General features: G+C 41.5%; 1 protein-coding gene across 4 annotated transcripts in view; it reads right to left on the bottom strand.

Annotated features, from left to right (window-relative positions):
* The window catches only part of LOC138745607 (zinc finger protein 609-like), a 222,735-nt gene that overhangs the window by 12,039 nt on the left and 184,507 nt on the right, over positions 1–26,189 (bottom strand). For 2 of the 4 annotated variants that reach the window (XM_069902823.1, XM_069902824.1), the window contains exons 6-10: positions 11,025–11,168; positions 6,773–7,154; positions 5,085–5,260; positions 1,002–1,161; positions 64–145 (exon numbers count right to left, since the gene is read on the bottom strand). In XM_069902823.1, the coding sequence (XP_069758924.1) occupies positions 64–145; positions 1,002–1,161; positions 5,085–5,260; positions 6,773–7,154; positions 11,025–11,168 (944 nt within the window). Of the gene's footprint in view, positions 1–54; positions 146–1,001; positions 1,162–5,084; positions 5,261–6,772; positions 7,155–11,024; positions 11,169–26,189 lie in introns of all 4 variants that reach the window. The other 2 variants (XM_069902825.1, XM_069902826.1) reach the window with 2 other exon arrangements.

The raw sequence follows: 26,189 nt of genomic DNA, 5'->3' as shown, positions 1-26,189 counted from the left end.
TTTGGTAAACATACAAAAAAAAAGGGGAAAAAAAAAGCCAAAGGTTTCTCTTACCGTTCTCACCTTCTGGTCGGTGGAAACAGAGTGGACACAGAGGCTTGTGCTGTAGCCTGTTGGCTTGCAACAATGGCTGGGGACGAAAGGCCTGCAAAGTGGATGGTCATTGGATTAGGAGGGAATAACATGACAGGAGCTCTTCCTCCCGCACACATTTGCTCCAATAACTAAACCCCACCTCCCCACCTTTTCCTGCACCCAGCGGTTGGTGGCAGGAAAGAAAATTCATGTCTAACAAAACATTCAGTGTGATTAAATTTTTCTCTGAAGACCTCAAAGTTTTATTCAGATCTCAGGGACCAGATATCAGGATGGGTCCAGCAAAATTTGTTGCACGTGAACAGTGTGTCGGTTATGCAGAGGTTGGAATGATGCAAGTGTTTAACAACCATCTCCTCACCGCTGAAGTGAATATCTCCCGAGCCACACATGCCGTCCGAGTATCCAGGAATGGAATGGGGGCACTGAACAATGGTTTAACACGACACCTCCCTTCATGACCCACTGATTGCACAACTTTAATAACATTTTAAATCACTTCACATTCATTTTTAATTGTACAAATTGCAAAGAGATAAATTATTCCATGTATTGAATTACAGTGAACTTCAAGGAGATAGATGGATTAACATCATGGTTAGAAACAGGGGAGGTAACAACTACAATTCAGACGGTCCAGAGGGAGAGACGTAATCACCCACACTGAAGAGGAAGGCACCTGAACAACAAGAAGGTATGTGCTCTTCCTATTTAAGGATCGTCACCTCAAGGTTATACGACAGGGAGAAGAACTATAGCTGACTGAATAGGAAGTTTCTGACCCCATCGACTTTCTGCTCTGACTGCCACACTTTGCACGTGCGTATGTCTGAGAATTTAGAAACCGTTTCAATATTTCACATTGAATTCCGCCCCCCCCAACCCCACCCCAGTCTTGGTCCTACCTGTTGCATAAGGAAGATCATACTGCCCAGGAAGCAATGGGTACCCCATTCCAAGATGGTGATGTGAGGCAATCTGTCGCTGGGATGGGGAGGAACGGGGCCGTTCTTTATCGATGTCTCGCTCTCCTCGCTCCCTCTCATGAGGTGGCTTCTCGCTCGTCTATATTTGAAAGAAGAATGGTAACTTCTTACAAACAAATCCACACAAATCGGCCACAGTTCAGCACTTACGCCGTATTTGAGGGTATACACAACCCACAGGGAATATTAAGGTTTTTAGTGTATTTACGGGTAAGCATTTAATGTTATTGAAATATGTAGCTACAGTATAGCAGAAAAAAAAACTTGGGACAAAATCTGCAGCTAGGACAACATAAAAAATCTTTTTCATAATAATTCTGCTGTAATTTGCAAGATAAAACAAAAGCAGCTGACCTATAGCAGAAAACATTTGATAAAAACAAACTGCGGTTGTCAGTCGCCTCTGCTGGTCCTACTGCCTGCTTTATCCTAGGGCGGGAGGGGTTGGTGGGATCAGTGTGGAGTTGATGACAGGTTGCCAGGGGGAGCAGGGTGATGGGATCAGCGTGGGGACTGGTGGTGGGCTGTCGGGCAGTGGGATCAGTATGGGGATCGCTGGCGGACTATCGGGGGAGCAGGGTGGTGGGGATCAGTATGGGGACTGGTGCCGGACTATCGGGGGAGCAGGGTGATGGGATCAGTGTGGGGACTGGTGGTGGGCTGTCGGGCAGTGGGATCAGTATGGGGATCGCTGGCAGACTATCGGGGGAGCAGGGTTGTGGGGATCAGTATGGGGACTGGTGGCGGACTATCGGGGGAGCAGGGTGATGGGATCACCGTGGGGACTGGTGGTGGGCTGTCGGGACAGTGGGATCAGTATGGGGACTGGTGGCGGACTATCGGGGGAGCAGGGTGGTGGGGATCAGTATGGGGACTGGTGGCGGACTATCGGGGGAGCAGGGTGGTGGGGATCAGTATGGGGACTGGTGGCGGACTATCGGGGGAGCAGGGTGGTGGGGATCAGTATGGGGACTGGTGGCGGACTATCGGGGGAGCAGGGTGATGGGATCAGCGTGGGGACTGGTGGCGGACTATCGGGGGAGCAGGGTGGTGGGGATCAGCGTGGGGACTGGTGGCGGACTATCGGGGGAGCAGGGTGGTGGGGATCAGCGTGGGGACTGGTGGCGGACTATCGGGGGAGCAGGGTGGTGGGGATCAGTATGGAGACTGGTGGCGGACTATCGGGGGAGCAGGGTGGTGGGGATCAGCGTGGGGACCAACAGCATCTGCAGTCTTTGGTGACTTGTCAATTTTTTGAGCCGCTGCTTCAGAAATTCTTGTTGTTGGCAAGATGTAAACCCTGAGCACACTTCACAAATAATTGATTGGGAAAGTCACTGCACTGCCCCAAGACTCAGAAACCAGGTCTTATCTTCTCTGACTGGTGTGGGAGTCTTACCAACTCCCCACTGACTGCACACCAGGTAAGTTACAGCAGGCACAATCACCAAATGTGGGAGAACAGATAGAAAAGTTCAATGAACCAAATCTCTTTACTAATTTGTATTCAGAAGCACATTCTCCCGTTGATTTTCATTTCTATCAGCAAAGTGGAGGGTTATGGGATTAAGGAGAATAACGTTGCAGCATTGGTGCAGAATGATCGGGCAGAACAAGCTTGACAATAACATTCTTTATCCTCGTGGTTTCCAACCTTTTTCTTTCCACTCACCTTCCAACTTAAGTAATTCCTATGCCATCGGCACTCCGTGATTAGTAAGGGATTGATTAAGGTGGTATGTGAGTGGGAAAGGCAGTTCAATTTTTATTATTTCTTTTGAAAATGTAGACATATAGCACAGTAACAGGCCCTTTCGGCCCATGTGCCCAGTTACACCCAATTGATCTACAACCCCCCCCCGATACATTTGGAAAGGTTGGGCGGGGAGGGTGGAGAACAAGAGCACCCGGAGGAAACCCAAACGGACATAGGGAGAACGTACAAATTCCTTAAAGACAGTGTGAGATTTGAATCCTGACCCCAGTCGCTGTAACAGCGTGGCACTAACTGAGCGGCCCTAATTGTTGAGAAGGTGGGAGAATAAGAAAAAGTAATAAATAAATAAAGGATTTATGCAAGTGGGTGGTTGTTGGCTAGCACGGATTTGGAGGGTGGAACAGCCTGTTTTCATTCTGCTTCTCATTGGAGAATTTAGGATTTAGTCTCACTGCAATGTTACCATTCACAAACTCCCATATCTTGGGGTAAATCTTCCCTCCCTCACCCACCTGCCATTAGCCAAACACTTTGCCTTTCTTAGACTTGCTGCATGACCTCAAATCCAGCCAGTTACCTTTTAGGGCTGAACATTCGATCATTTGAGAGGAACAGCAAGGTGGAAATTTGAGCGTGCTTAAAAAAAAACATTGTGCATTTGAGAAATCTGGCCAAGAAAAAAACATTTTCTTTAACCAATAAAGAAAATCGTGTTTTACGTCGGGAGAGAACCCATCCTACTCTTTATCATTCCTAATGTTTCAGAGAGCGATGATTTGAACAAGAGTTAACACCACCTTTTCACCACCTAAATCTTGTTAATGAGGCTTATAATGGCCCCAACATAGTGTGCAAACTCTATTGAAAATATAGAACTTTTCTGGGTGAAGTTCAACCTTGAGTTGATCCTGAGTTTGCAAGAAACAAAGAAATAATGATTGGTTGGTACTAGATAAGATTCTCCAAGGCAATGATTTGCAGGAAGATCTAAAGGTAGGTCGAGTTATATTAGAACCACCAAAGGAACTGAACCACACACAACTCCAAATGTCGTGGGAGCAAGGATGGGCGGAAGAAACAGAAAGGGGAGCCGGGATTTATTGTCATGAACGTGTCACAAAATTTGTTGTTTTGTGGCAGCGACACAGTGCAAACATTCATATAAACTACACTTCAAAATAAATAAAATAGTGCAAGGAAAAAGTGAAAGACAAAGAGCAAGGCAGTGTCTTTGTTCATTGCCCATTCAGGAATTTGATGGCGGAGGGGAAAGAAGCTGGGTTCTCCCCTTCAGGATCCTGTACCCTTTTCATGATGGTAGCAGAGTGAAGAAGGCGTGGCCTGGGTGGTGGGGGTCCTTAAGGATAGAGGTTGCTTTCTTAAAGCACCGCCTGTTGTAGATGGCAAGAGGCAGTGTCTTAAGAAAGCAGCCTCTATCCTCAAGGACCCCCACCACCCAGGACTGAAGGACAGTCATGAGTCACACTCATGATAGCAGTGAGGGGTCAAAATCAGGTACTTGAAATAGGGAGGGGCATGAGAGATGGCATGGGGAAGGAATCAGATGACAAGCTCATGCTTACATTCTCTACAAAGCATGAAAGAGACGTTAGGAGGAGGAGGAGCCAGAGAATTGTCAGACAATTTTGAGCTTTATAGAGAGTGGGTGTATGTTAAAGTACGGAGCACCACAGGACATCCATTTGTTGAGACGCAGTTTTTTGAAATGGACGAGCTCCATTTCTAAAACTTGTGAGAAGATTAAATGGGTGAACAAGGATTCATGCTGGAGTGACTCATGGGCAAGAGATGACAGATAACAAAAATAAGAACTGAATGAAGCAGAGGGAACATCGGCCCGTGTGTCAGCCACTCCACAATGATGAAGTTTGATGGTGGAATTGACAGGAGTTGATCAGATTGCATGACTTATATTCAAGTCAGAGTTAACAGAAAAATGTTCTGCCATCAATTCCTCTTGTAAACAGAAGTAATCATGGTGGCGAAACAGGAAAGTCTGCAGGTGCTGGGATTGTAGTTGAGACACAAAAGTGCTGGAGAAACTCAGCAGCTCAGGCCCAAAACATTGGTTGTATTGACCTCCTATGAACACTGCAGGACCTGCTGAGTATCATACTAACTTTTTTTAAAAAAGAAGTTCACACCACTTTTCCCTGTAAAAGGGTTAGAATTCGCCATCTTATTCAGTTTACAACTGAACTGTTCTCACTTAGTCTTATATTCTTGCAGTGACGCAAGTCGTGGCAACAGCCTCGCACACTTACCGTGGGTGACCTGCTCTTGTACTGACTGGCATGTTGCTGCAAGATATCCAGGGCCATCGACTCAGAGGTCGACTTGCTGCCCACACCCGGACTCCCATGGGCGCGATCACTGTCGTCATGTCCTGGAACCTTATTTGCGTACGATGAGAAAGAGAATCCCGAAGACAAGTATGATCCTGAAGAACAAAATGTTGGTCCAAATCAATCAATGACAGAGCGCAGTTTGGACCAGAAATGAACAAGGCTTAAAATTCTATCTTGTCAGTCAATTTCACCGTTCAGTGACCAGCAGAAAAAACCATCATAATTCCCCTTCAGGGAAAGGATTAGAATATTTTAATTGAGCTTCCTTTTTGATCTTTTGCAATACTTAAGCTTGGTGATCACAAGTACTAGAATTAATCTAAAGCCTTTGGATAACAACCTGGGCATAAGGCAAGGCAGAGACCTTTCTGTTATTCAGAGGATCATCCAAAGGTTGGACAGGAAACTGCTCTGAATGACGGATAATCCTCGTGCTTGCTCATTTGACCAGGCAGGTCGAAAGCCGCCCACCTTGCCTCTGGCTCCTTTGAATGTACACGCACCTCGCCACTGGATCCCTTAATCACCTTCCCTATTTTGGTCTTACCTGAGTTGGTTCCTCCAGTTGGCGGCTGCATAAAGTCTACCATGTGGAGGAGCTTGCTCTCCTTCCCTGAGAATGAAACTAAGCTCCACACCAAGTCAGATGACACTGGAGAGTCAAATAACAAGGTGTGTGCCAGTAATGGGTTGGCGGGGGGGGGTGGTTATCGTGGTGCACACCAACAAACCATTGTTGTAACATATTTCTCATCTTCCAATTAATTAAAGTGCCGTATCTGCTCTTGGTCTGGAGCTGGTGGATACTGTTTGCATCACCTACGCATTTAACTGTGGGAACCATGATTAGCAGCTATCTGTGTGGTTATCCGTAGGAGCTGCGAGCTCTGTGTTGATTGTAGCGATTATCGGATTGCTTGTGTCCGATGTGAGCGAGAGAGAGAGAGAGAGAGAGAGAGAGAGAGAGAGAGAGAGAGAGAGAGAGAGAGAGTGTGAGAGAGAGAGAGAGAGAGAGAGAGAGAGAGAGAGAGAGAGAGAGAGAGAGAGAGAGAGAGAGAGAGAGAGAGAGATATCTCTGAGGTGACTTTCTCTTGCAGGCAAATAAAGATACCATCCAGACTCATTGCTTCTTGGACCCACTGAACTTGATCTTCACATCACACCTTCATGATTTAGATGCTTACTTTCTCAATTGGTTTCAATCTTGATCAACCATAAAACCATTTATTGATGAACTAGCTTTCATATCCATCCACCTAAACTGCAAACCACACTGCTCTTTGGGTAAGTGGTAACACAACAAATGGACGGTGCGGGATTGTGGCCAGGAAGGCCCTCCTACCATGCTGTCCCTCCAAATTATTATATATTATCTCCAAATTATAAATTACAACCATCTATTAGTGAGTAGGTTAGATTTGGCCTTTATGGCTAAGGGGATCAGAGGGTAGGGGGAGAAGGCAGGAACCGGGTTCTGATTGGCCATGATCGTATTGAAGGGTGGGGTAGGCTTGAAGGGCCAAATTCCTGTTTCTATGATTCTATGACTCAACTTTATTTTTGTGACTGACGGTGATTCAGCCAAACATCCGATGTGTCCTTACCTGGGTAATTCTGCATCATCATGGGTGTCACCCCTCGAAATCCCGGATGAGGAGCTTCATACGGCTTTCCATAAGGGTAGCCGTGAACGTACGGCATGTACGATGGGTGCTGAACCATGGAGGAGGACACAGGGATGTGAAGTCCGGATCTGGGATCTTTCCCGACAGATCGACATTCTTCCAGTGACGTTGAACGGGACTCCAAGCACATGCTGTCTTTACTTTCTTCTTTAACTGCAATGTCTTTGCTTCTTATTCGAGATGAGCTTTCGTCTTTAAACTTCCGGTCTCGCTCGGCTTCTTTCCACCTTTCCTCCTCTGCCTTTTGCTGCTCCGAGTATTTGTTAGGATAGACGTAAGACCACAACCTGCTTTCGGATTCCTGCAAAGTACAACCTTCGATTACTCGCTTCCATTAAACCAATCTCAAAAGCTACAGCCAGGTATAAAGGCCGAGAGATACAGTCCAAGTCCAAATTAAACCAAGAGAAGCAAACTCGGGTTCCTGCAGCAAACATTGGCAAGGTAAGAATCCATTACAACATTCCCTTAGTCAAAATGCAACAACCCAGTCTATATATGGCATCTTTAGCAACTATATCCAGTACTGATGGAGCATTAACCCAAGCCTGCTGACCTGCTCTATTCTGGATGAGATTATAATGGGGCAATTTTAAAAAATTTCAACACAGCCAGATGAAACTTCAAAATGGGGAAGAGGTTATTTACTTTAGTGGGCCACAATAATACCATGTCATGAGAAAAGGAAGATCACGTGAGACAAATGACAAGGAGGTTGGGGGTGAAAGTTAGTGATGAGTGGAGGGGGTGAAATTCTAATGTTTGAATATAGTATGGCGCAATGGTGTGGAGGATGGGCAAGCTAGGAAATCAGTGCTTCGTAATTGGTGAAGTGCGCTTCTTTGGAGAAAATGTCCCAACCTGCACTCTCAGTGGTAATGGGTACCAGCCAGCCCACCTACAAATTACTTGTCTTCTTTTACCGTGCTGTGTGTCTAATTTTTTTTTTAAAAAGGGCAGCACAGTTAATGCAGTGCTGTTATAGTGCCAACCACTTGGGTTCGAATCTGGCGCTGCCTGCAAGGAGTTTGTACATTCTCCTCATGTCTGCGTGGGTTTCCTCCTGTTTCCTCCCACCCTTCATAACATATCTGGGGTGTAAGTCAATTGGGTTGAATTGGGTGGCACAGGCTTGTGGGCCAGAAGGGCGTGTTACTGTACTGTATGTCTAAATTAAAACCCTTCCATATTCTCTATCAGCAAGTACAATTCTAAAGGCTGGGATTACAGGGCAGTAAACCATTCATTCCCCTTTCACTAATAATTGAGGAAAAAATTGCAAGGAGTGGAAGAGGAGAAGCCAACAATTAAAATGGCTGTGTAGGTGGAGAATGTGCAAGGGAAGTAAAATCAGGTTCAGAGCTGGGAATGTTACACTTCTGGAATTTCAGGGAAACTGTACACAGCTCAGTTTTCACTCAGCCAGCAGCCCTTTGGGAAAGGAATGAAACCATCCTGTTGTGTGGAGTAATTGCTCCACAAGGTGGTCTAATTGATACTGCAAATCGCTGCAGAGGCAGCTATGACTGAGCACGATGGGGAACAGCTGCCCTAATCTGTTCCTGTGTGCAGTCCACAGCCAAGCAGAGCTTGAACACTGCGGAAGTACTGCAATAAATGATTAAGCATCACTGGCTCCACAGCTGCTTCCTGTTCAAGACATGTTCTGTGGCCGAGCTGCGACCTGGTGAGGCCAACTCGCTGAAGGTTGGAAAGGTGGGCCCCTCAGGGAATGTAATGACAGCTCTCAGCAGAATATCTGCAGTATTCCCCAGACCTGAGGCAGGGGGTTGGGAAAGTATCTTCCAAAGGACCTGAGGAAAGCTAAGCCAGTTATTTGTAATGGGAGAGGAAAAGGAAAGGTACAGTGCAGAGTCAGTTTTATGGGGTCGATCTAGATTATCTAAATTCTTTATGTAACTCAAACATTAATTCTACTCTCGGGGGCGATTCAGGAGATGGTAATGATCCTGACATTAATCAATATGGTGTCAGTGAAATATGATCCTTCTCCTTAGCACAGAATTAAAGGTTATGCCAATTTCCAAGCATACCTTTATTTACATTCTCTCTCCTCACTGCAGTTCCCCCTTCTTCTCTAATCTGCCTACTTCCCCCAATTATTCCTATCAATCAGCTCCCAGGCTTCGACTCCAATCAGAGGGCAGAGTGGACGTTTCATTTCTCTCCCAAAGGTAAGGAATCAACCCCTCCTCCTCCCTTTAATGCACTGCACTCCTGCAACTCATTTACATCCCCAACAATGTTTCTCTGATCCTTTTTGCCTTTGCCTACCTACAGTGGCAAGAACATTACATTTTTAAATTTTACACGCTCAGCACGTTAACTGACCCTTTCGGCTCACGAGCCCATGCACCCAATGGACCTACACCCCACCCCCGGTAATTTTTAGGAGGGTTGGAAGAAAACAGAGCACCTGGAGGAAACCCACACAGACATGGGGTAGAATATACAAACTCCTTAGAGACAGTGCCGGATTTGATCGCTGGCATTGTAACAGCGCTGCGCTGTCCACTACACTAACCGAGCTGCTCCTATGCTAACCGTGCAAGGAAATCAGAATGTCCAAAATGAAACCCACGCAGTCAGGGGCAAACAAACTCCACAGACACAGCATTCAAATCACCAAGCTGCGAATACAATTTTCTGCTCTCTGCCTTCCAAGGTATCAGCCAACAGCTGTTAACTTATTTAAGGGTATAATCACAAGAGTTTTATGATTCTTTTCTCTTTCTCACCGTTTATTGGCCATCTCCTCTGAAGAGGTTAACTGGGTATCTAAAATTCCTGTTCAGTGCAGGGGAAATTAGTTATATGTCATCTCTGCACTGTCAGCTGGCCGACTCTGCTATAAACTTGTCCTTAAACAATGCTCTCCTTTTTCCGCAGACATCAGCAGGTGATGATCAAGGGCAGGGACCTATCCGCTTTCTCAGCAGACTTGGGAATGCTACGCCTAACTGCAGCAACTCGCACCACTGTCCCAGCTGTACTTAGTGCAGACTGGAGTTCACATTTGTGATTAACCTGTTCTCTAGAGATCAGAGTTTGATCGAGTTCCCACTGCAGCAAAGAAGGAACCGAGTAAAAGAATAATTTAAACAAAGGTACATCATTCTTAAACAACAATTTTTTAAAAAAACAAATAAAGTTAAAAGCACAATTTCAGCCATAAAAACTGTCTAACATCTTGTGCCTCAGACACCATTAATCTGAAATTCACTCCATTCATTCATTGTGTGACAAAGAATTAAGTTTGAAGCGGAGATATTGTATAATTTTTGGAATTGATCAAGCAATGGGATTAATAATTCTAATGCTGCTCTATTCATTACAACTCCAGGTCAATATGTGAATGACTGGGAATAGGATTCTGGTGCACAGGGCTTATTAACTGCATCTGTGTTAAATCAAACAGGGATTCTATGCCGCAGGCAGTAAAGAATTTGGACAACATAGGATCAGGTTATTTTTGTATCATCGATTGAAGTGAATGGTGGGAGCAACAAATTTAAATTTGTACTTAAAGTTCTCAGAACTAACCTGAAGATTCAGTGGTGATATGGAGTGTTATCATTCTACATTCTCCAATCAAGGTATTTCTCAAAGTGGAGAAACCTTACTCAGGATGAGAAAATGCACAGCTAATTTGTCAAACCTCGTTTCTTCATATAACCGTTTACAGCGCGGAAACAGGCCGTATCGGTCCTTCGAGTCCACTCTTCCCCAGTTATATAAACAGGCAAAATTGCCTTTGGCTTCTGTAAAGGCCATGCTTTTGAGGATCTCCAGGTGTCTTGCTTTCAGCCCTCCAGACAATTATACTGTCAGGGCCTCCAACTGTGCAGCTTTTAAAAAATTGCCAAAAGGCAAAAAAATTTATAGCAATGCGGACAGATCTTCAGGTTGGGGCTGGAGGGGACCAGTAATGCTTCGTTTGTACTCACACTTCCATGCCACAGTCAAGAGAAGAATAAAGTGAAAGTTCAATAATGTAGAATTGCCAATGCACCAAAAACCCCCAAAGCAAAACACACATAGCTCTGTGAGTGTGACGCAAAGGGCGCTTTTCACCACACAGAGCGTTATAGGCAACCAACACAAAATGCTTTAGGATTTCCCATATGGGCTGCAGAGAGCGGTCTCTCACCTCTCTCCATGAATGAATTAGCTGGCATCTTGATAATCCCCTTAGTGATGAAGAATTAAAGTCACTGCCGTGTCTCGGCACAAGATGTAATGAACTGCAGTACTGAGTAAGTGAGCTAGGATCAGGTTCTATCTCTGTAGTTTGCTAAAAATACAAAAAAAGATAGATTACATGCCATAGGTGGAGCATCCGGGAGTCTGCAAACCGAGATCGTCTGTATACAGTCTGGGCATTCTCTCATTTTCAATTAACTGGAAGTTTTGCGGGCTTTTCCATTTAAGGGAACATCGTATTTTCCTCCACGTTTTATATACACACCAAAACTTACTTTCCACAGGTCTGATTGGATTGTATTCCTCAAAGGTTGAGGAAAGTGGGGAATAGAGACTTTTTTAACGCAGTCTTCTACAACAAGTCAATGTAAAGTGCTTTACAGTCAGTTTTTTCTCTTTTGGAATCCAATCACCCCTACCACAACGGTTCAATTTGTGCGCAGCTAGCTGATCAGACATTTACGGTAATATTGTGAAACACAAAGGTTGACAGGAGGAACTCAGCAGGTCTCACAGTGTCCACAGCAGGTAAAGATTTACAACCGACATTTCTACCTTGATGAAGGGTTCACGCCTGAAATGTTGGTTGTATATCTTTACTTCCTCAGGAAGCTGCGAGACCTGCTGAGTTTACAGTAATATTGATAATCAAGTAAATACTAAAGGGTAACTTCAATTTAACATTCAATCTAATGACAGTGATAAAAGAAAAGCAAACCTCATAGTAATAGATACTTGCTGATGTGCACAGTTAATCTGACACAACTGCCTAAAGTCGATGGCCAGTGTTACGTGGCAGATCAGGAGCAATGGAAATTCACCAAGGCAATGTTACATTTTACTTTTAAAACATTATATTTATTAATAACTACTAATAAGATAACGCATTAGTCAAATCAAACCCAACTCTCTGTGTTGTAAGGTAAAAACATCATGAGATGGGACCGGAGAAGGAGTCACCCCGTACTAAGGAGTAACAGAATGCAGATGTGACCTTGTACACTCAAGATAAGCTTGGCACTAACAAGCTGATGAGCAGCAGACTAACAGTGAAGGGTAGCAACAGCTTATTCATTGGACAGTGTAATGGTATGATAATTTACTAAGTATGTGTCTTGAGGTATAAAAAAACACCACTTGCTGATATCAGGAGAATGTGCCTTCTCCAACTAACACTGTTAGTTGTAAGTGTTACAATCCGGTAATAAAGAACCTTGATTTCGACTCAGACTGGTGTCTGACTGTGTGTGTGTGTGTGTGTGTGTGTGCGCGCGCGAGAGAGAAAGAGAGAGAGAGAGACCCAAATCATTGCACCTTTGCCACAATTCTGGAAAGTCATTCCAAAGTTCATTCTTAGAAATCCATTGTCGAAATGCAGACTTTTAAACTGATACACAGAAATAATCACAAAAGAGATGGGAGAGATTGACTGGACTGCTGGAAACTCACAAATCCTTGTTGAATTTCTTCCAGAGAACTATCCTTTTGGACGAACGGTTGTCACAATTCCTTTTCCTTGCGACGGGGAAACAAAATGCGTGACTTCCACGATGTTGCCAAAACCCAGGTACGGGTCAATCGAAGTGACCTTTCTTTGGGTCAAGATGGGATTCAATAATTCCCCTGCCAGGGAGAATCAGCCTCATTATCACACAGAGACATTCCTGCTCCGTATTCGATGAGACGGCCGCTGGTCAATAGTGTTCCATACACAACTCTCTCACCACCTGTGTCCCTGGAAAAAGCAACAAATGTCCTTCCTCCTCTCCAAAGATTCAAATTTGGGTACAGCCTGTACTAGCTGTTTCCACCCAGTCTCTCCACAGCTATGAATGGTTGCAGCCTGTACTAGCCCTTAAAGTGATACTCACTCTAAATGAAATGGGAGGTCGTAATACCAGCAACAAAAGACACAAACACAAACTTGTGGGGGAATTAAGCAGTCAAATCACCTCTTTAACTGTGACCTCATGCTGATTATTACTTTTTCTTCTTCACCCCATTGGTTGAGGAACAAAACTGATAATTCAACTAGAGAATTATATTTGTGTCTCAGGATCTGACTAATGAACTGCGTCTGAATTTGGTTCAGCGGCGGCAATAGCTTCAGCTACTTGGCCACTCAGTTGACGTAGACAGCGTGGAGTGAAGGGCTTGTTCCTGTGCTGTACTGTATACTACGCTTCACGTAACACTTTCAGCTCTGTCGGATGCCTGCGCATTCAGATTCCATACCAAAGACTTTAATACAGGCTGATGTACCAGTAGAATACAGGTACTCCTCAACCTACTACAGGGTTACGTTCTGGCAAACCCAACATAAGTGGGGAAAAAAATCATATATCAAAAAAGAATATTGCACCTACTATTTTTTAGAATTAAATTTTAAATATACTCAGGTAGTCCCCGACTTACGATGGAGTTCCATTCCGGCACTCCCATTGTAGGTTGAAAAAATTTGTAACTCGAAAAAGAATACCGCACTTACCATGTTTTTTTTATAATTAAATGTTGAATACAACATGTTGAATACAGAGACCGCGAGGATGGTTAAGTCAGCATCGTGAGAAGCTACTCTTGTGCGATGCTGCCATCGCCCAGAATTGTGTGAGAGCAGCTTGCCGCATATCGCAAGCACACATCAGAAAGTAAGGATTTGAACCATTATAACTTCAAGAATTCATACGTCGAAACACAAAACATGCCAGATTCATGCAAAACAGCAATAATTACAGTAATACCAAAGACGGGGAAAGATCCACTACACCAGCATCATACAGACCAATATCTCTACTCAACTCAGATTATAAGATAATAGCTAAACTATTAGCAAACAGATTGGCCGACTGTGTACCAAAACTAGTAAAACTAGATCAAACTGGATTTATTAAGAAAAGACGAAGTTCATTAACTTAATCCATGTAGTACAAGGAAACAAGACGCCAACAGTGGCGGTTGCCTTAGACGCAGAGAAAGCCTTTGACAGAGTTAATGGAATTATTTATTCAAAGTACTACAGAGGTTCAATCTACCAAGGGACAATTGGCGAAGGTGACAGTAAATGGATATATATCAAACCAATTTAAATTAAGCAGGTCAACTAGGCAGGGATGTCCACTATCTCCCTCACTGTTCGTGTTAGCTATAGAACCCTTGGCAGAACTGATAAGAGCAGAAAATAAAATAAGGGATAAAGATAAAAGAGAAGGAATATAAAATCAGTCCATTTTCAGATGACGTCATAGTATACTTAACAGAACCAGAATTATCAATAAAAGAATTACTTAAGAAATTGAAGGAATATAGAGAAGTATCGGGGTACAAGATAAATGCAAATAAAAGTGAAGCGATGCCAAGGAATAATGTGGATTTCACAAAGTTTAAGAAAGAATCACCATTTAAATGGTAAACACAAGCAATCCGATACCTAGGTATTCAACTAGATAATAATCTAGGCCATCTATACAAATTAAATTATCAGCCATTAATGAAGAAATTACAAGATGACTTAGAACATTGGAAAGATTGCATTAAAATGAATATCTTCCCAAGGATACAATACCTATTTCAATCGTTACCAATTCACCTAACAGAGAAATTCTTCAAGGAGCTAAAGAAAATAATAAGGAAATTCTTATGGAAAGGGGGGAAACCGAGGATAGCGCTATATAAATTAACAGAATGGTACAAACAAGGGGGCTTACAGCTACTAAACTTTAAGAATTATTATAGAGCAGCACAATTAAGATACCTATCAGATTTTTATCAAACAAGGAAAAAACCAGATTGGACCAGATAAGAGCTAGATAAAATAGGGGAGATGGATGGTACCTGAACATATACTATATAAGTGGGATGAAAAGCTGATGCAACATAGGAATTCACCAGTACTGCACCATCTCCTCAACATTTGGAAGAAGATTCACGTAGAAAGGAAAAAAACAAATTATCAACTACCAAAATTAATACTGACGCAAAATCAACAAATCCCATTCACAATAGATAACCTTTTCTTTAGAGAATGGGATAGAAAATTGTTTTTCGGAAATTATTATCTTTTGAACAAATGAAGTACAAATATGGTATAACTCACGATATAATGTGTGCATACCACTAACTGAAAACCTACTTAAAGGACAAATTGGGAAACAGACTGAGATTACCAGAAGGAAGCAGTTTTGAATATGTGATTACAGACACAATGATAATTAAAAGATTTATAACAAACATGTACATCAAACTGCAAGAGAAAGAGAATGAGGAAACAAGCTGTAAACCCAAACAAAAGTGGGAAAAAGATATAAACATAAAGATAAAGAATGAAACATGGGAAAAGCTATGCTCCGGAACTATGAGAAATACAATAAACGCAAGGTTACGCATGATACAATATAATTGGTTACACAGGCTATACACCACGCCCCAAAAGTTAAATAAATGGGACCCAACAGTATCAGACAGATGTTTTCGCTGTAAGAAGGAAATAGGAAGAACAGTACATGCAAGTTGGGCATGTGAGAAAGTGGGAAAGTTTTGGGAAGATCTAAACCAGGTATTAAATAAAATCACAAAAAGCAACATCCCAAAAAATCCAGAGATCTTTCTTCTAAGTAATATAAGAAGTAAAGAACTTGGACTCAGTTTGGATGGAGCACAAAAAAGATTTATTATGATAGCCTTAGCAGTAGCAAAAAAATGTATTATGTCAACCTGGAAATTAGAAGACAACTTGAGAATACAACAATGGTACATGGAAATGGATAAATGTATTCCATTGGAAAAAAATAACATATAATTTAAGAAATAACATCACAGTATTCGAACAAATTTGGGAACCGTACATGGAACACAACAGATAAGTCTTACCACGGACCTCCACCCCCTAAAATGACAGAATGAGAAGATGAAATGAACTGACCCGGTGTGTAAAAGTGGATGACACAATTTTCTTGTTTATTTTCATTGTGTGATGACATTGTTTAATGGGTTTAATGTATTGTATATGTTGAACGTTTAGTGGGTAGGGAGGGGTGGGAAGGAGGGAGGGAAGGGAGGGGGGGAAAAGGGGAGAAAATGACACTGTGTATATTCAAGAGGGAAATGTTTATGTGTATTTTGGTCAATATGGTTCATAGTGTGAAAAATAAAAAAAAATAAAAAAGAATTCATATATCGGACCATCATAAATCGGGGACTATCTGTACCTTTATTCCACACTGAATAAAACCATTAATGTACACACCTGAAAGCACACTGGGCATAAGGACTGTTTGAAGCATACCGCACATCGCAAAAAGTGGGAACAGACCAGAATTCAAAATTGAAAGTACAGATTCGAACCATCGTAACTTAGAAAAATCGTAAGTTGGACCATCGTAAGTACCAAGACTCAGCCGTGATTTAGAGTGTCATCTTCCAGGCTTTGTGTAACCTCTAAAGCAAGTATATAAAATCCCATATTCACTATTTTGAGCAAACCATTGTTCTCCCTCAATCCCCTTGCTGATATTTATCCTTCAATCAAAGCTTCGAAGGACATTATTGCAGAGTCTACTGTGAGCAATTAGTGTGGGCAAGTTAAAAATAACTATTTCCAACATTATAGCAGTGAAATCATTGGTTGAGATTATGACAGACACAACAGTGAATGGAAGGAGATCGGAAGGACACATGGCTGTGGAAGCGAGTGTAAGTGTATGTGCATGGACAGCCCTTCCTTTAAAAGACCGAGGGAGGTATAAATTCTGGACCACTGAATTTATTTGCGAGTACCTCATGAGGCAGAAGACGGGATTCCGAACTAGAAGCAAAAGGAATATTTACAATCAGAACTGAAGTTTTGTGCTGGTAGATGGCCAAGAAAAAATGCTAAGTGGTGAATCTTGACTTTACAATTTGGGAACAGGGGAAGAACATTCAGCTCCTCGGCCCTGTTTTACCCTCCAACCCCGACAACACCCTGGATAAGAACATCAGGACATGGAGCTGAGAAGAAGCAGGACCTCCTTCTTGCTTTCCTTCTGTTTGTTATTTTCCATTATCCCACATCAGGCTTGTTAAAAAGAATGTAAGCTAGCAGATTTATCATTAAATTACTTGTTATAGTATGGATACTTGCATTTCTCTACTCATTCCATTTGCAATTTTTTTGGTAGTTCTTAACCTTCGCTTTGACTTCCATCTTGCCAATTAATTTCAGCGAAGTCCTAAAGAGGACGACTTTATTTGAGGGAAGATCTTCATTGATCACAGATGCACCAAAATCTCATAGAATGAGGGATCTCAGCCCTTTGTTCCAGTCTCATTCTTTGCCCTCGATTCAACCTTTACGAATACACATCCCATTCCTGCATCAATTGAATCCGCTAAGTATTCAACGTGACAGAATAATCGTGACATCAGTCTAAAACTGAGATTTTCCCTGGAACACTTAATTCTAAGTAGTTAAGGGATGTTCCAGCAGCCATTTCATTTGGGTGGGGGGGGGTCTCAGCTGTACCAAGGAATTCTAATTCACTATGTGAAAGGAATGCTGAAAGCAGACTCTATAAGGGAACATCAACGTTTACCTAACCACCCAAGGAGCCGCTCAGACAATTTCAGTGGAATGGAAATCACGTGATATTGCCAACATCAATGATCAAATTTCATGGAATACGATCAACTTGTCTGGGTCTTCAGGATTGGCGTCTCTAACAATGTCCTGAACTAGAAACATCATCCTGATAACATTAGCCAATCTCCTTGCCTTAAACAAAATTAAAACTTTTGTGAATGCTTCCAAAGCCCAAGGATCCAGCCAGTGTACTCTGTCTGATTTTCTGAAGAACCAGGGGAATCTGAGGAAAGGGCAAAAGGTTCAAAGCCTCTGCTCTAGGAAACAATGAAACCCATTCAGTTTTACAGCCTTGTTTCTGTTTCATGAGATACACTCCTGTCTGGAAAACAAAATAATGGAAATGAGACATTTCTTATGTAGCCATCTTCCATATAAATATCTCTTAAAGAGCTCCAGTGCCAAATCTAATTTCTGCCATTATTCAAAAAAAGGTGATTTAACAACAGATACATTTTTTAATTATCCTGGCGAACATCGGCAGAACAGAAGCAGTTTATCCGACAAAGAGATTAGAAGTTATTGCCAAAGTATTTAATGGCAATCATCAATTTAGTCAGCCTGGGAAAGTTGGCAGCCCTGTTTAAATCCAGTGCCCACCAATATAAAGCTGGCATTTCTCTCCAAGAGTCACTACTTCCACTAAATGCCAAATACTCTTCAGACAAAGCTGATGAAAGTGGGAAGATGGAACATTTTGCAGACAAAGGATCCCGGAAGCTGTGTTGTTCTCGAATTGTTATAATGTCACGGCCATCACAACTGGCAAAGAAGAAGATCGTTGTCACAACTGCTCGTGGCCTGGGATCAGACTGGAAACCATGCTGATTCTAATATCACCCAATAAAAGTGTAGTGAATGTTTTACTCTCAGAGTGAACAGAAAAATCACTCAGACACAATCTCGGGTGAAGCTATGGCAATATACATATGGAAATCCCAGCAGTCTAAAGTTTGGACAAAAACTGTTTTTCCTTTCCCCTTTTGCAACTCTGTTGTTCTCCCAAGAGTAACATCATTTTACAGCTTGAAGTGTTGGGAAGATTGCCCAGCTTAATTTCACCGCAGCATTTTTTTTACCCAAGCTCCCAGCTCTGTTGGGGATCTGGCACTCTTGGGAGATATGATGGGCTTCAAAAGAGCAATGAATCCTATTTGCATCCAATCTCCCTGTTCCTTAAAGTCACTGGCTAATGATCAGGGTAGGGAAAATGCTACTCTCCTCCCAATAATGAGATTCCATCCTTCCACATGCAAGATCAGTTAATTAAGTATTTCTCAGTGTAACAAAATATATTTTAGTACAGTTAGATTTTTGATTGGTCAAACTACCTGAGGGGGTCAATCAGGTAAGAAAAGCACCTACTTTAGATGATGAACATGATACCCTATGCATGTATGTATTTCTTGTCCAAGGGTCACAAATTTTAGTCACATTTTAATATTAAAATTGAAATGTCAAGTGTAAATGTAAGAGGGTGACACGGTTAGCGCAATCCTTTTACAGTGCCAGCGAACCGGGTTTGAATCTCACGGTGTAAGGATATTATTTGAGGAAATTAAAAGGTGTGTTCCCAATGAGATCAAATTATACCTGGATGAGAAAGACGTGGGGACGAGGCAACAAGCGGAAGGTTAGCGGATGAATATACCCTGATTCAAAAAGACAAACTTCAGATTAATAAGCCTGTTCAGAGGGTTAATGTGGAGTAGATTAGTAAACGTGTTCAGAGGGTTAACGTGGAGCAGATTAGTAAACCTGTTCAGAGGGTTAAGGTGGAGTAGATTGTAAACCTGTTCAGGGGGTTAATGTGGAGCAGATTAGTAAACCTGTTCAGAGGGTTAATGTGGAGCAGATTAGTAAACCTGTTCAGAAGGTTAACGTGGAGTAGATTAGTAAACCTGTTCAGGGGGTTAATGTGGAACAGATTAGTAAACCTGTTCAGGTTAATGTGGAGTAGATTAGTAAACCTGTTCAGAGGGTTAACGTGGAGTAGATTAGTAAACGTGTTCAGAGGGTTAACGTGGAGCAGATTAGTAAACCTGTTCAGAGGGTTAAGGTGGAGTAGATTGTAAACCTGTTCAGGGGGTTAATGTGGAGCAGATTAGTAAACGTGTTCAGAGGGTTAACGTGGAGCAGATTAGTAAACCTGTTCAGAGGGTTAAGGTGGAGTAGATTGTAAACCTGTTCAGGGGGTTAATGTGGAGCAGATTAGTAAACGTGTTCAGAGGGTTAACGTGGAGCAGATTAGTAAACCTGTTCAGAGGGTTAAGGTGGAGTAGATTGTAAACCTGTTCAGGGGGTTAATGTGGAGTAGATTAGTAAACCTGTTCAGAGGGTTAAGGTGGAGTAGATTAGTAAACGTGTTCAGAGGGTTAACGTGGAGCAGATTAGTAAACCTGTTCAGAGGGTTAAGGTGGAGTAGATTGTAAACCTGTTCAGGGGGTTAATGTGGAGCAGATTAGTAAACGTGTTCAGAGGGTTAACGTGGAGCAGATTAGTAAACCTGTTCAGAGGGTTAAGGTGGAGTAGATTGTAAACCTGTTCAGGGGGTTAATGTGGAGCAGATTAGTAAACCTGTTCAGAGGGTTAATGTGGAGCAGATTAGTAAACCTGTTCAGAAGGTTAACGTGGAGTAGATTAGTAAACCTGTTCAGAGGGTTAATGTGGAGTAGATTGTAAACCTGTTCAGAGGGTTAACGTGGAGTAGATTAGTAAACCTGTTCAGACGGTTAATGTGGAGCAGATTAGTAAACCTGTTCAGAGGGTTAATGTGGAGTAGATTGTAAACCTGTTCAGGGGGTTAATGTGGAGCAGATTAGTAAACCTGTTCAGAGGGTTAAGGTGGAGTAGATTGTAAACCTGTTCAGGGGGTTAATGTGGAGCAGATTAGTAAACCTGTTCAGAAGGTTAACGTGGAGTAGATTAGTAAACCTGTTCAGGGGGTTAATGTGGAACAGATTAGTAAACCAGTTCAGAGGGTTAAGGTGGAGTAGATTAGTAAACCTGTTCAGAGGGTTAATGTGGAGCAGATTAGTAAACCTGTTCAGGTTAATGTGGAGCAGGATTAGTAAGCCTGTTCAGAAGGTTAACGTGGAGTAGATTAGTAAACCTGTTCAGAGGGTTAATGTGGAGCAGATTAGTAAACCTGTTCAGAGGGTTAATGTGGAGCAGATTAGTAAACCTGTTCAGACGGTTAATGTGGAGCAGATTAGTAAACCTGTTCAGAGGGTTAATGTGGAGCAGATTAGTAAACCTGTTCAGGTGGTTAACGTGGAGTAGATTAGTAAACCTGTTCAGGTTAACGTGGAGTAATTAGTAAACCTGTTCAGAGGGTCAACGTGGAGTAGATTAGTAAACCTGTTCAGAAGGTTAATGTGGAGCAGATTAATAACCCTGTTCAGAGGGTTAATGTGGAGTAGATTAGTAAGCCTGTTCAGGTTAATGTGGAGCAGGATTAGTAAGCCTGGGAAGAATATTAAGAGAAAAAATGAAGGTAAGGTGGGAAAGGACAAAACTTTTTTGTATGTCATTTTGTAAGAATCCTGGTCATGGTCTTGCAAATGCTTAGTGTTGAAAAAGAGACGAGAAAAGAAGATATTACCAGAAGCGTGTATTCAATCAGTTGAATTTGTATTTAAACCTTTTGTGTCAGAGGCCTTGCTTTCAGTAAAGGATGTGAATTCCCAGGTTCAAGTTAAAATTCTTAGAGATACTAGGGGCGTCCAGTCACTGTTGTTGGAGAATGTTTTAACTCTTGATCAAAAGATGGCTACAGGAGAGACGACTTTGATTAGAGGTGTTGGTGGAGATGTTGAGTCAATATCTCTACACAAAATATTGTTGAATTCATAATTAGTTAAAGGACCAGATGTAGTAGGAGTAATTTTATGCCAGGTGTCTCATTTGTATTAGGGAATGATGTGGCAGAGTATAAAGTTGGATCAGTTTTGAGATTAACAAATAAGCCTAGTAAGGATGAGGTTGACGAAGATTGTGAGGTATTTCCTGCATGTGTTGTAACAAGATCTTCGTCTAAGAAAATGATGAGAGTAAAGGAAGATCCAGTTGATAGAAGAGACTTTCCCAGTATTTCTGAAATAGTCCAGGAGGAGGTGAAATGTGAGAGTCTGCATTTATCTTTGTGAAGGAAAGAGTTTAATTGAGGAGCAATGGAGAAAATCTGATCTTGTTGACCTGAGGGAGAATGAGGACATTAAGTAAATGCCCTGTGGATCTTACTGGAAGGGTGGATTGATAATGAGGAAATGGAGACCTTGTGATGTTCCTGTAAATGAAGAGTGGGTGGTAATTCATCAGGTGGTCATTCCTAGAATTTACCAGAATGTAATTTAAAATTAGTACAGCTTTGGGTAGTCATCTTGGTGTAAAGAAAACCACAAATAAAACTTTGAAACAATTTTTCTGGCCTGGTTTGAGAAAGGATGTTGTAAATTGGGTGCCGAACATGATACCTTTGTCAGGTTGTGGGGAAACCTAACCAGGGTCCTCTAGTAGCTCCCTTGCAACCTATTCCTGTTGTTGGGGAACCTTTCACTAGGGTTATTGTGGATTGTGTGGGTCCCCTGCCTAAAACAAAAACTGGGAATCAGTACTTATGTGTACGACATCCAGATTTCCAGAAGCGATACCATTGAGAAATATTAAAGCAAAAACAGTGGTAAAGGCTATGGAATTTTTTTTCCACAGTTTTTGGGTTATCTAAAGAGATCCAGAATGATTAAGAAACTAACTTTATGTCCGGGTTGTTTCAGCAGTTGATTTATTTATGAGTTGGGAATAAAACAGATCACTTCATCGGCATACCATCCTGAAACTCAGGGAGCTTTGGAAATATTTCAATCTACTCTTAAAAATATGAGGAGGATTTATTGTGTCTGGAGAATGGGAAAGTTTGGGACCAAGGTATTCATTTACTGTCATTTACAGCAAGAGAGTCTGTGCAGGAGTCATTAGGATTCAGCCCTTTTAAAATTGTGTTTGGACATCAGGTTAGAGGACCTTTAATGTTGTTAAAAGAACAATGGGTTAATGAGGATGTATCGTTGGACTTGCTGGATTATGTTTCTAAATTTAAAGATTGGTTACAAAAAGGGTGTTCTTTGTCTCAAGAGAATTTTGAAATGGCTCAGAAGTGATTATTTGATAGGAAAGCTCAAGTGAGGAATTTTAAGACAGGAAATAAAATGTTAATTTTGTTTCCAACACATGATAATCCTCTGAGAGCGAAATCTTCTGGACCATATGAAGTGAAATCAAAACTGAATAATCTTAACTATGTGATAAAAACTCCAGATCATAGGAATAAAACTCAGGTTTGCCATATAAATATGTTGAAAAAGGTGGTGGAGAACAGTCTGTATCAGAGGTGTTGGTTGTTGACAGGGTTGAAGAAGTTATTGGTCATAAGATTATGGAAACAGAATTTTGTGAGGGTAAACTTAAAGAAACCATGGTTCCTGCACACCTGTCTAACTCAACAATTTTGGAAAATCTGAAGGAAAAGTTAGGCCATCTTAAATCACAAGAACAGAAGCAGTTGAAACAGTTGCTTTTGAAATATGGAAATTTGTTTCCTGATGTGCCAAAAAAGGACATCAGTGATTTATCATGACGTGGATGTCGGAGAAGCAAGTCCCATAAAACAACACCCCTATAGAATAAACATTCGGAAGAGTAAAATCATGGATCAGGAGGTGGAATATATGTTGAGAAATGATATTATTAGACCTTCAAACTCAGATTGGAGTCCTTCTTGTGTTCTGGTACCTAAAAAAGATGGAACTGTTAGGTTCTGTACAGATTACAGGAAGGTTAATTCAGTAACTAAAACAGATGCTTATCCTATTTCTAGAATTGATAATTGTATTGATAAAATTGGGAAAGCTAAATTTCTTACTAAGGTGGATTTGTTGAAGGGTTATTGGTGTGTGCCACTAACATAAAGAGGAAGGGTTATTTCTGCATTTATAACACCATCTGGTTTATTTGAATATAATGTGTTACCGTTTGGCATGAAAAATGCCTCTGCACCATTCCAAAGGATGATTAATTTGGTAATCTGAGGTTTAACACATACAGATGCCAATATTGATGACTTGGTTACAAAAAGTGACACATGGGAAGAACTCTAGGGAATTTGTCAATTAGCAAGATTATCCTACGCAAAATTAACTGTCAATTTAGCTAAAAATGAATTTGAAGATGCTACTGTGATATACTTAGGACATGTAGTTGGTCATGGCAAAGTTGCACCGATTCAAGCTAAAGTGCATGCAGTTTCTGAGTTTCCTATTCCCAATGGAAAGAAAGGAGTGAGAAGGTTTTTAGGAATGGCAGGATATTATAGGAAATTTTGCTGAAGTTGCTCTTTCTTTAACCAATCTTTTGAAGAAGGGAGAGAAATTTGTGTGGACAAAATTTTGCAGAGAGCTTTAGAAAATTTAAAGGAGATGCTATGCCATTACCCTGTTTTAAAATCTCCTGATTTTGACAGACCATTTTCTTTATCAATGGATGCCAGTGAGGGGCCAGCAGGTGCAGTTTTGTTACAAAAACATGATGAAATTGACCATCCAGTTGCCTACTTTTCAAAAATATTCAATGTTCATCAAATGAAATATTCCACTACTGAAAAGGAACTGTTGTCTATAATACTTGCTCCGCAGAATTTTAATGTACATCTCGGTACCTCTGATGAACCAGTTGTGATATTTACTGACCACAATCCTCTGGTGTTTTTGAATAAAATTAAGAATAAAAACAGAAGATTGTTAAACTTGAGTGTAATATTACAAGAATATAATTTGCAAATTAATAATATCAAAGGTACAAATAATGTGATAGCAGATTGTCAAGATGTTAAAATGGAACATGTAAAGAAATATAAACTCTCAAGATTGGGATACATTATTATAATATGTTATATATTGTGTATTGTAATCACTTTAGTGATGGTAAAGTCAGTTTAGTTAAAATTCCTTTGTAGAGGGAGAGTGTTATGGGTTATATTAGGATGGTTATGGATAAATATGTCTTTAAAAGACTTAGATCGTGGGGGTTTAGTGTTGGTCACTTCATAAACAGAGTAACAGTTCACAAATGACATCTCATTTAAAATGCAAGAGCTTTGCTGAAGCTAGACGTTGAGGCTTCGGTTAGCTTTGCAGAAGCAATGAAAAATGCTGATCGATTGTGTATGGGCAATAAAGTCCAGGCTGCAGAAGTACTGATAAGATCTTTCAAAGATTGGGGTTGGAGTCTTGGGAGAGGGTTTTGATTTTTACAAGCAGAGAGAGGTAAAAACAAATAGATTTCTTCTCTGTGAGAGAGAGTGAGAAGTCAGTTCTACAGTAGCAGTTGATCTGCAAAATGGCAAGCTGGCAGGCTTGTTGAAAGACCCCATTTTGAAGATGGGTTGTGAGTTCTGAGTTCAGCCTGTTCAAAACCCTTGTAGTCCTTACAAGAGGAAATGGCTGGCTAGAGTGTTTCTCCTGAAATGAGGGAAACAAGAGGAACTCTGTGGTGACCTGGAAGAAGAGGTTATCAACTGTACACGCAATGCACCAGGAATAATGCCACCTACACAACTGGCTAAAATAAGTTGAGCTTGAATGGATGCCCCTGTATAGTTCCAGCTTGACATTTGGAGATGTTGGCCAAATCAATCATATTTATGGTTTTTACACAGCTGTTGTGATAATTTCCCATTGATATTTTTCACACTTACCTTCCGTAGTGAACATTTACACTAAAATGGTTTCGAAGGCTGGACACCGGCCAACGTCAATCTAGACGTAGACCCTGCGTGCAACGTACGGCGTCACTGAGTCAACGTCGTCAGTGTATGTCGCATTCATTAGCCCATTGACAGACAGCCTGCAGTTCAGTTTAGGCTGCAGGTGGTTTGGCTGCTGGGGGGAAATTTTCTGAAAGGGAATGAGTCGCTCATGTCCGTTCCAAACTTTTTACACAGCCTGCGTTGTGGAAAATTTACAAAAATTTCCTGTTATGCAGCGGCAGTGTAAAAACCATAATTATTTCCTCTCGGTATTAAGAAATGGGATCAATGGTTTGCAACTCGAGATGTAGTGGCATATGCCTTCCCCTAGGAAGGCCGAGACAACCCAAAGCTATGAGAACTCCTAAAATCTACGGATGTTAAGCTAAACTCTTCAGTGAGTTGTTTTTCTAATAAAACACATTTGCTTGGAGGTTGTCTTAATGTTATAAAACCAGTAATTAACTGAAGGAAAATGAGTAACAATGAAATAGTACACTTTCCTCTGTTTACCATTGATCTAATGGCTCAGATGGAACATTGGCGTGGGGTTAATTGTTTGGACCTCAATCACTTTCCTCAACAAAAGCCAATACGAACCTGGTGGTTTCAATTACGCGAGCCCAAGTTTATATATTAATTATTTTAATGAGATTTTTGTTTTTTTTTAGAAAGTTTTCTTCAAACTATAACTA

The sequence above is a fragment of the Narcine bancroftii genome, chromosome 11 (genome assembly GCF_036971445.1).
Source record: "Narcine bancroftii isolate sNarBan1 chromosome 11, sNarBan1.hap1, whole genome shotgun sequence".
NCBI classification, from domain to species: Eukaryota; Metazoa; Chordata; class Chondrichthyes; order Torpediniformes; family Narcinidae; genus Narcine; species Narcine bancroftii.
The sequence above is the reverse complement of the archived record's forward strand: the minus strand, read 5'-3'. Positions and strand labels throughout refer to the sequence as shown.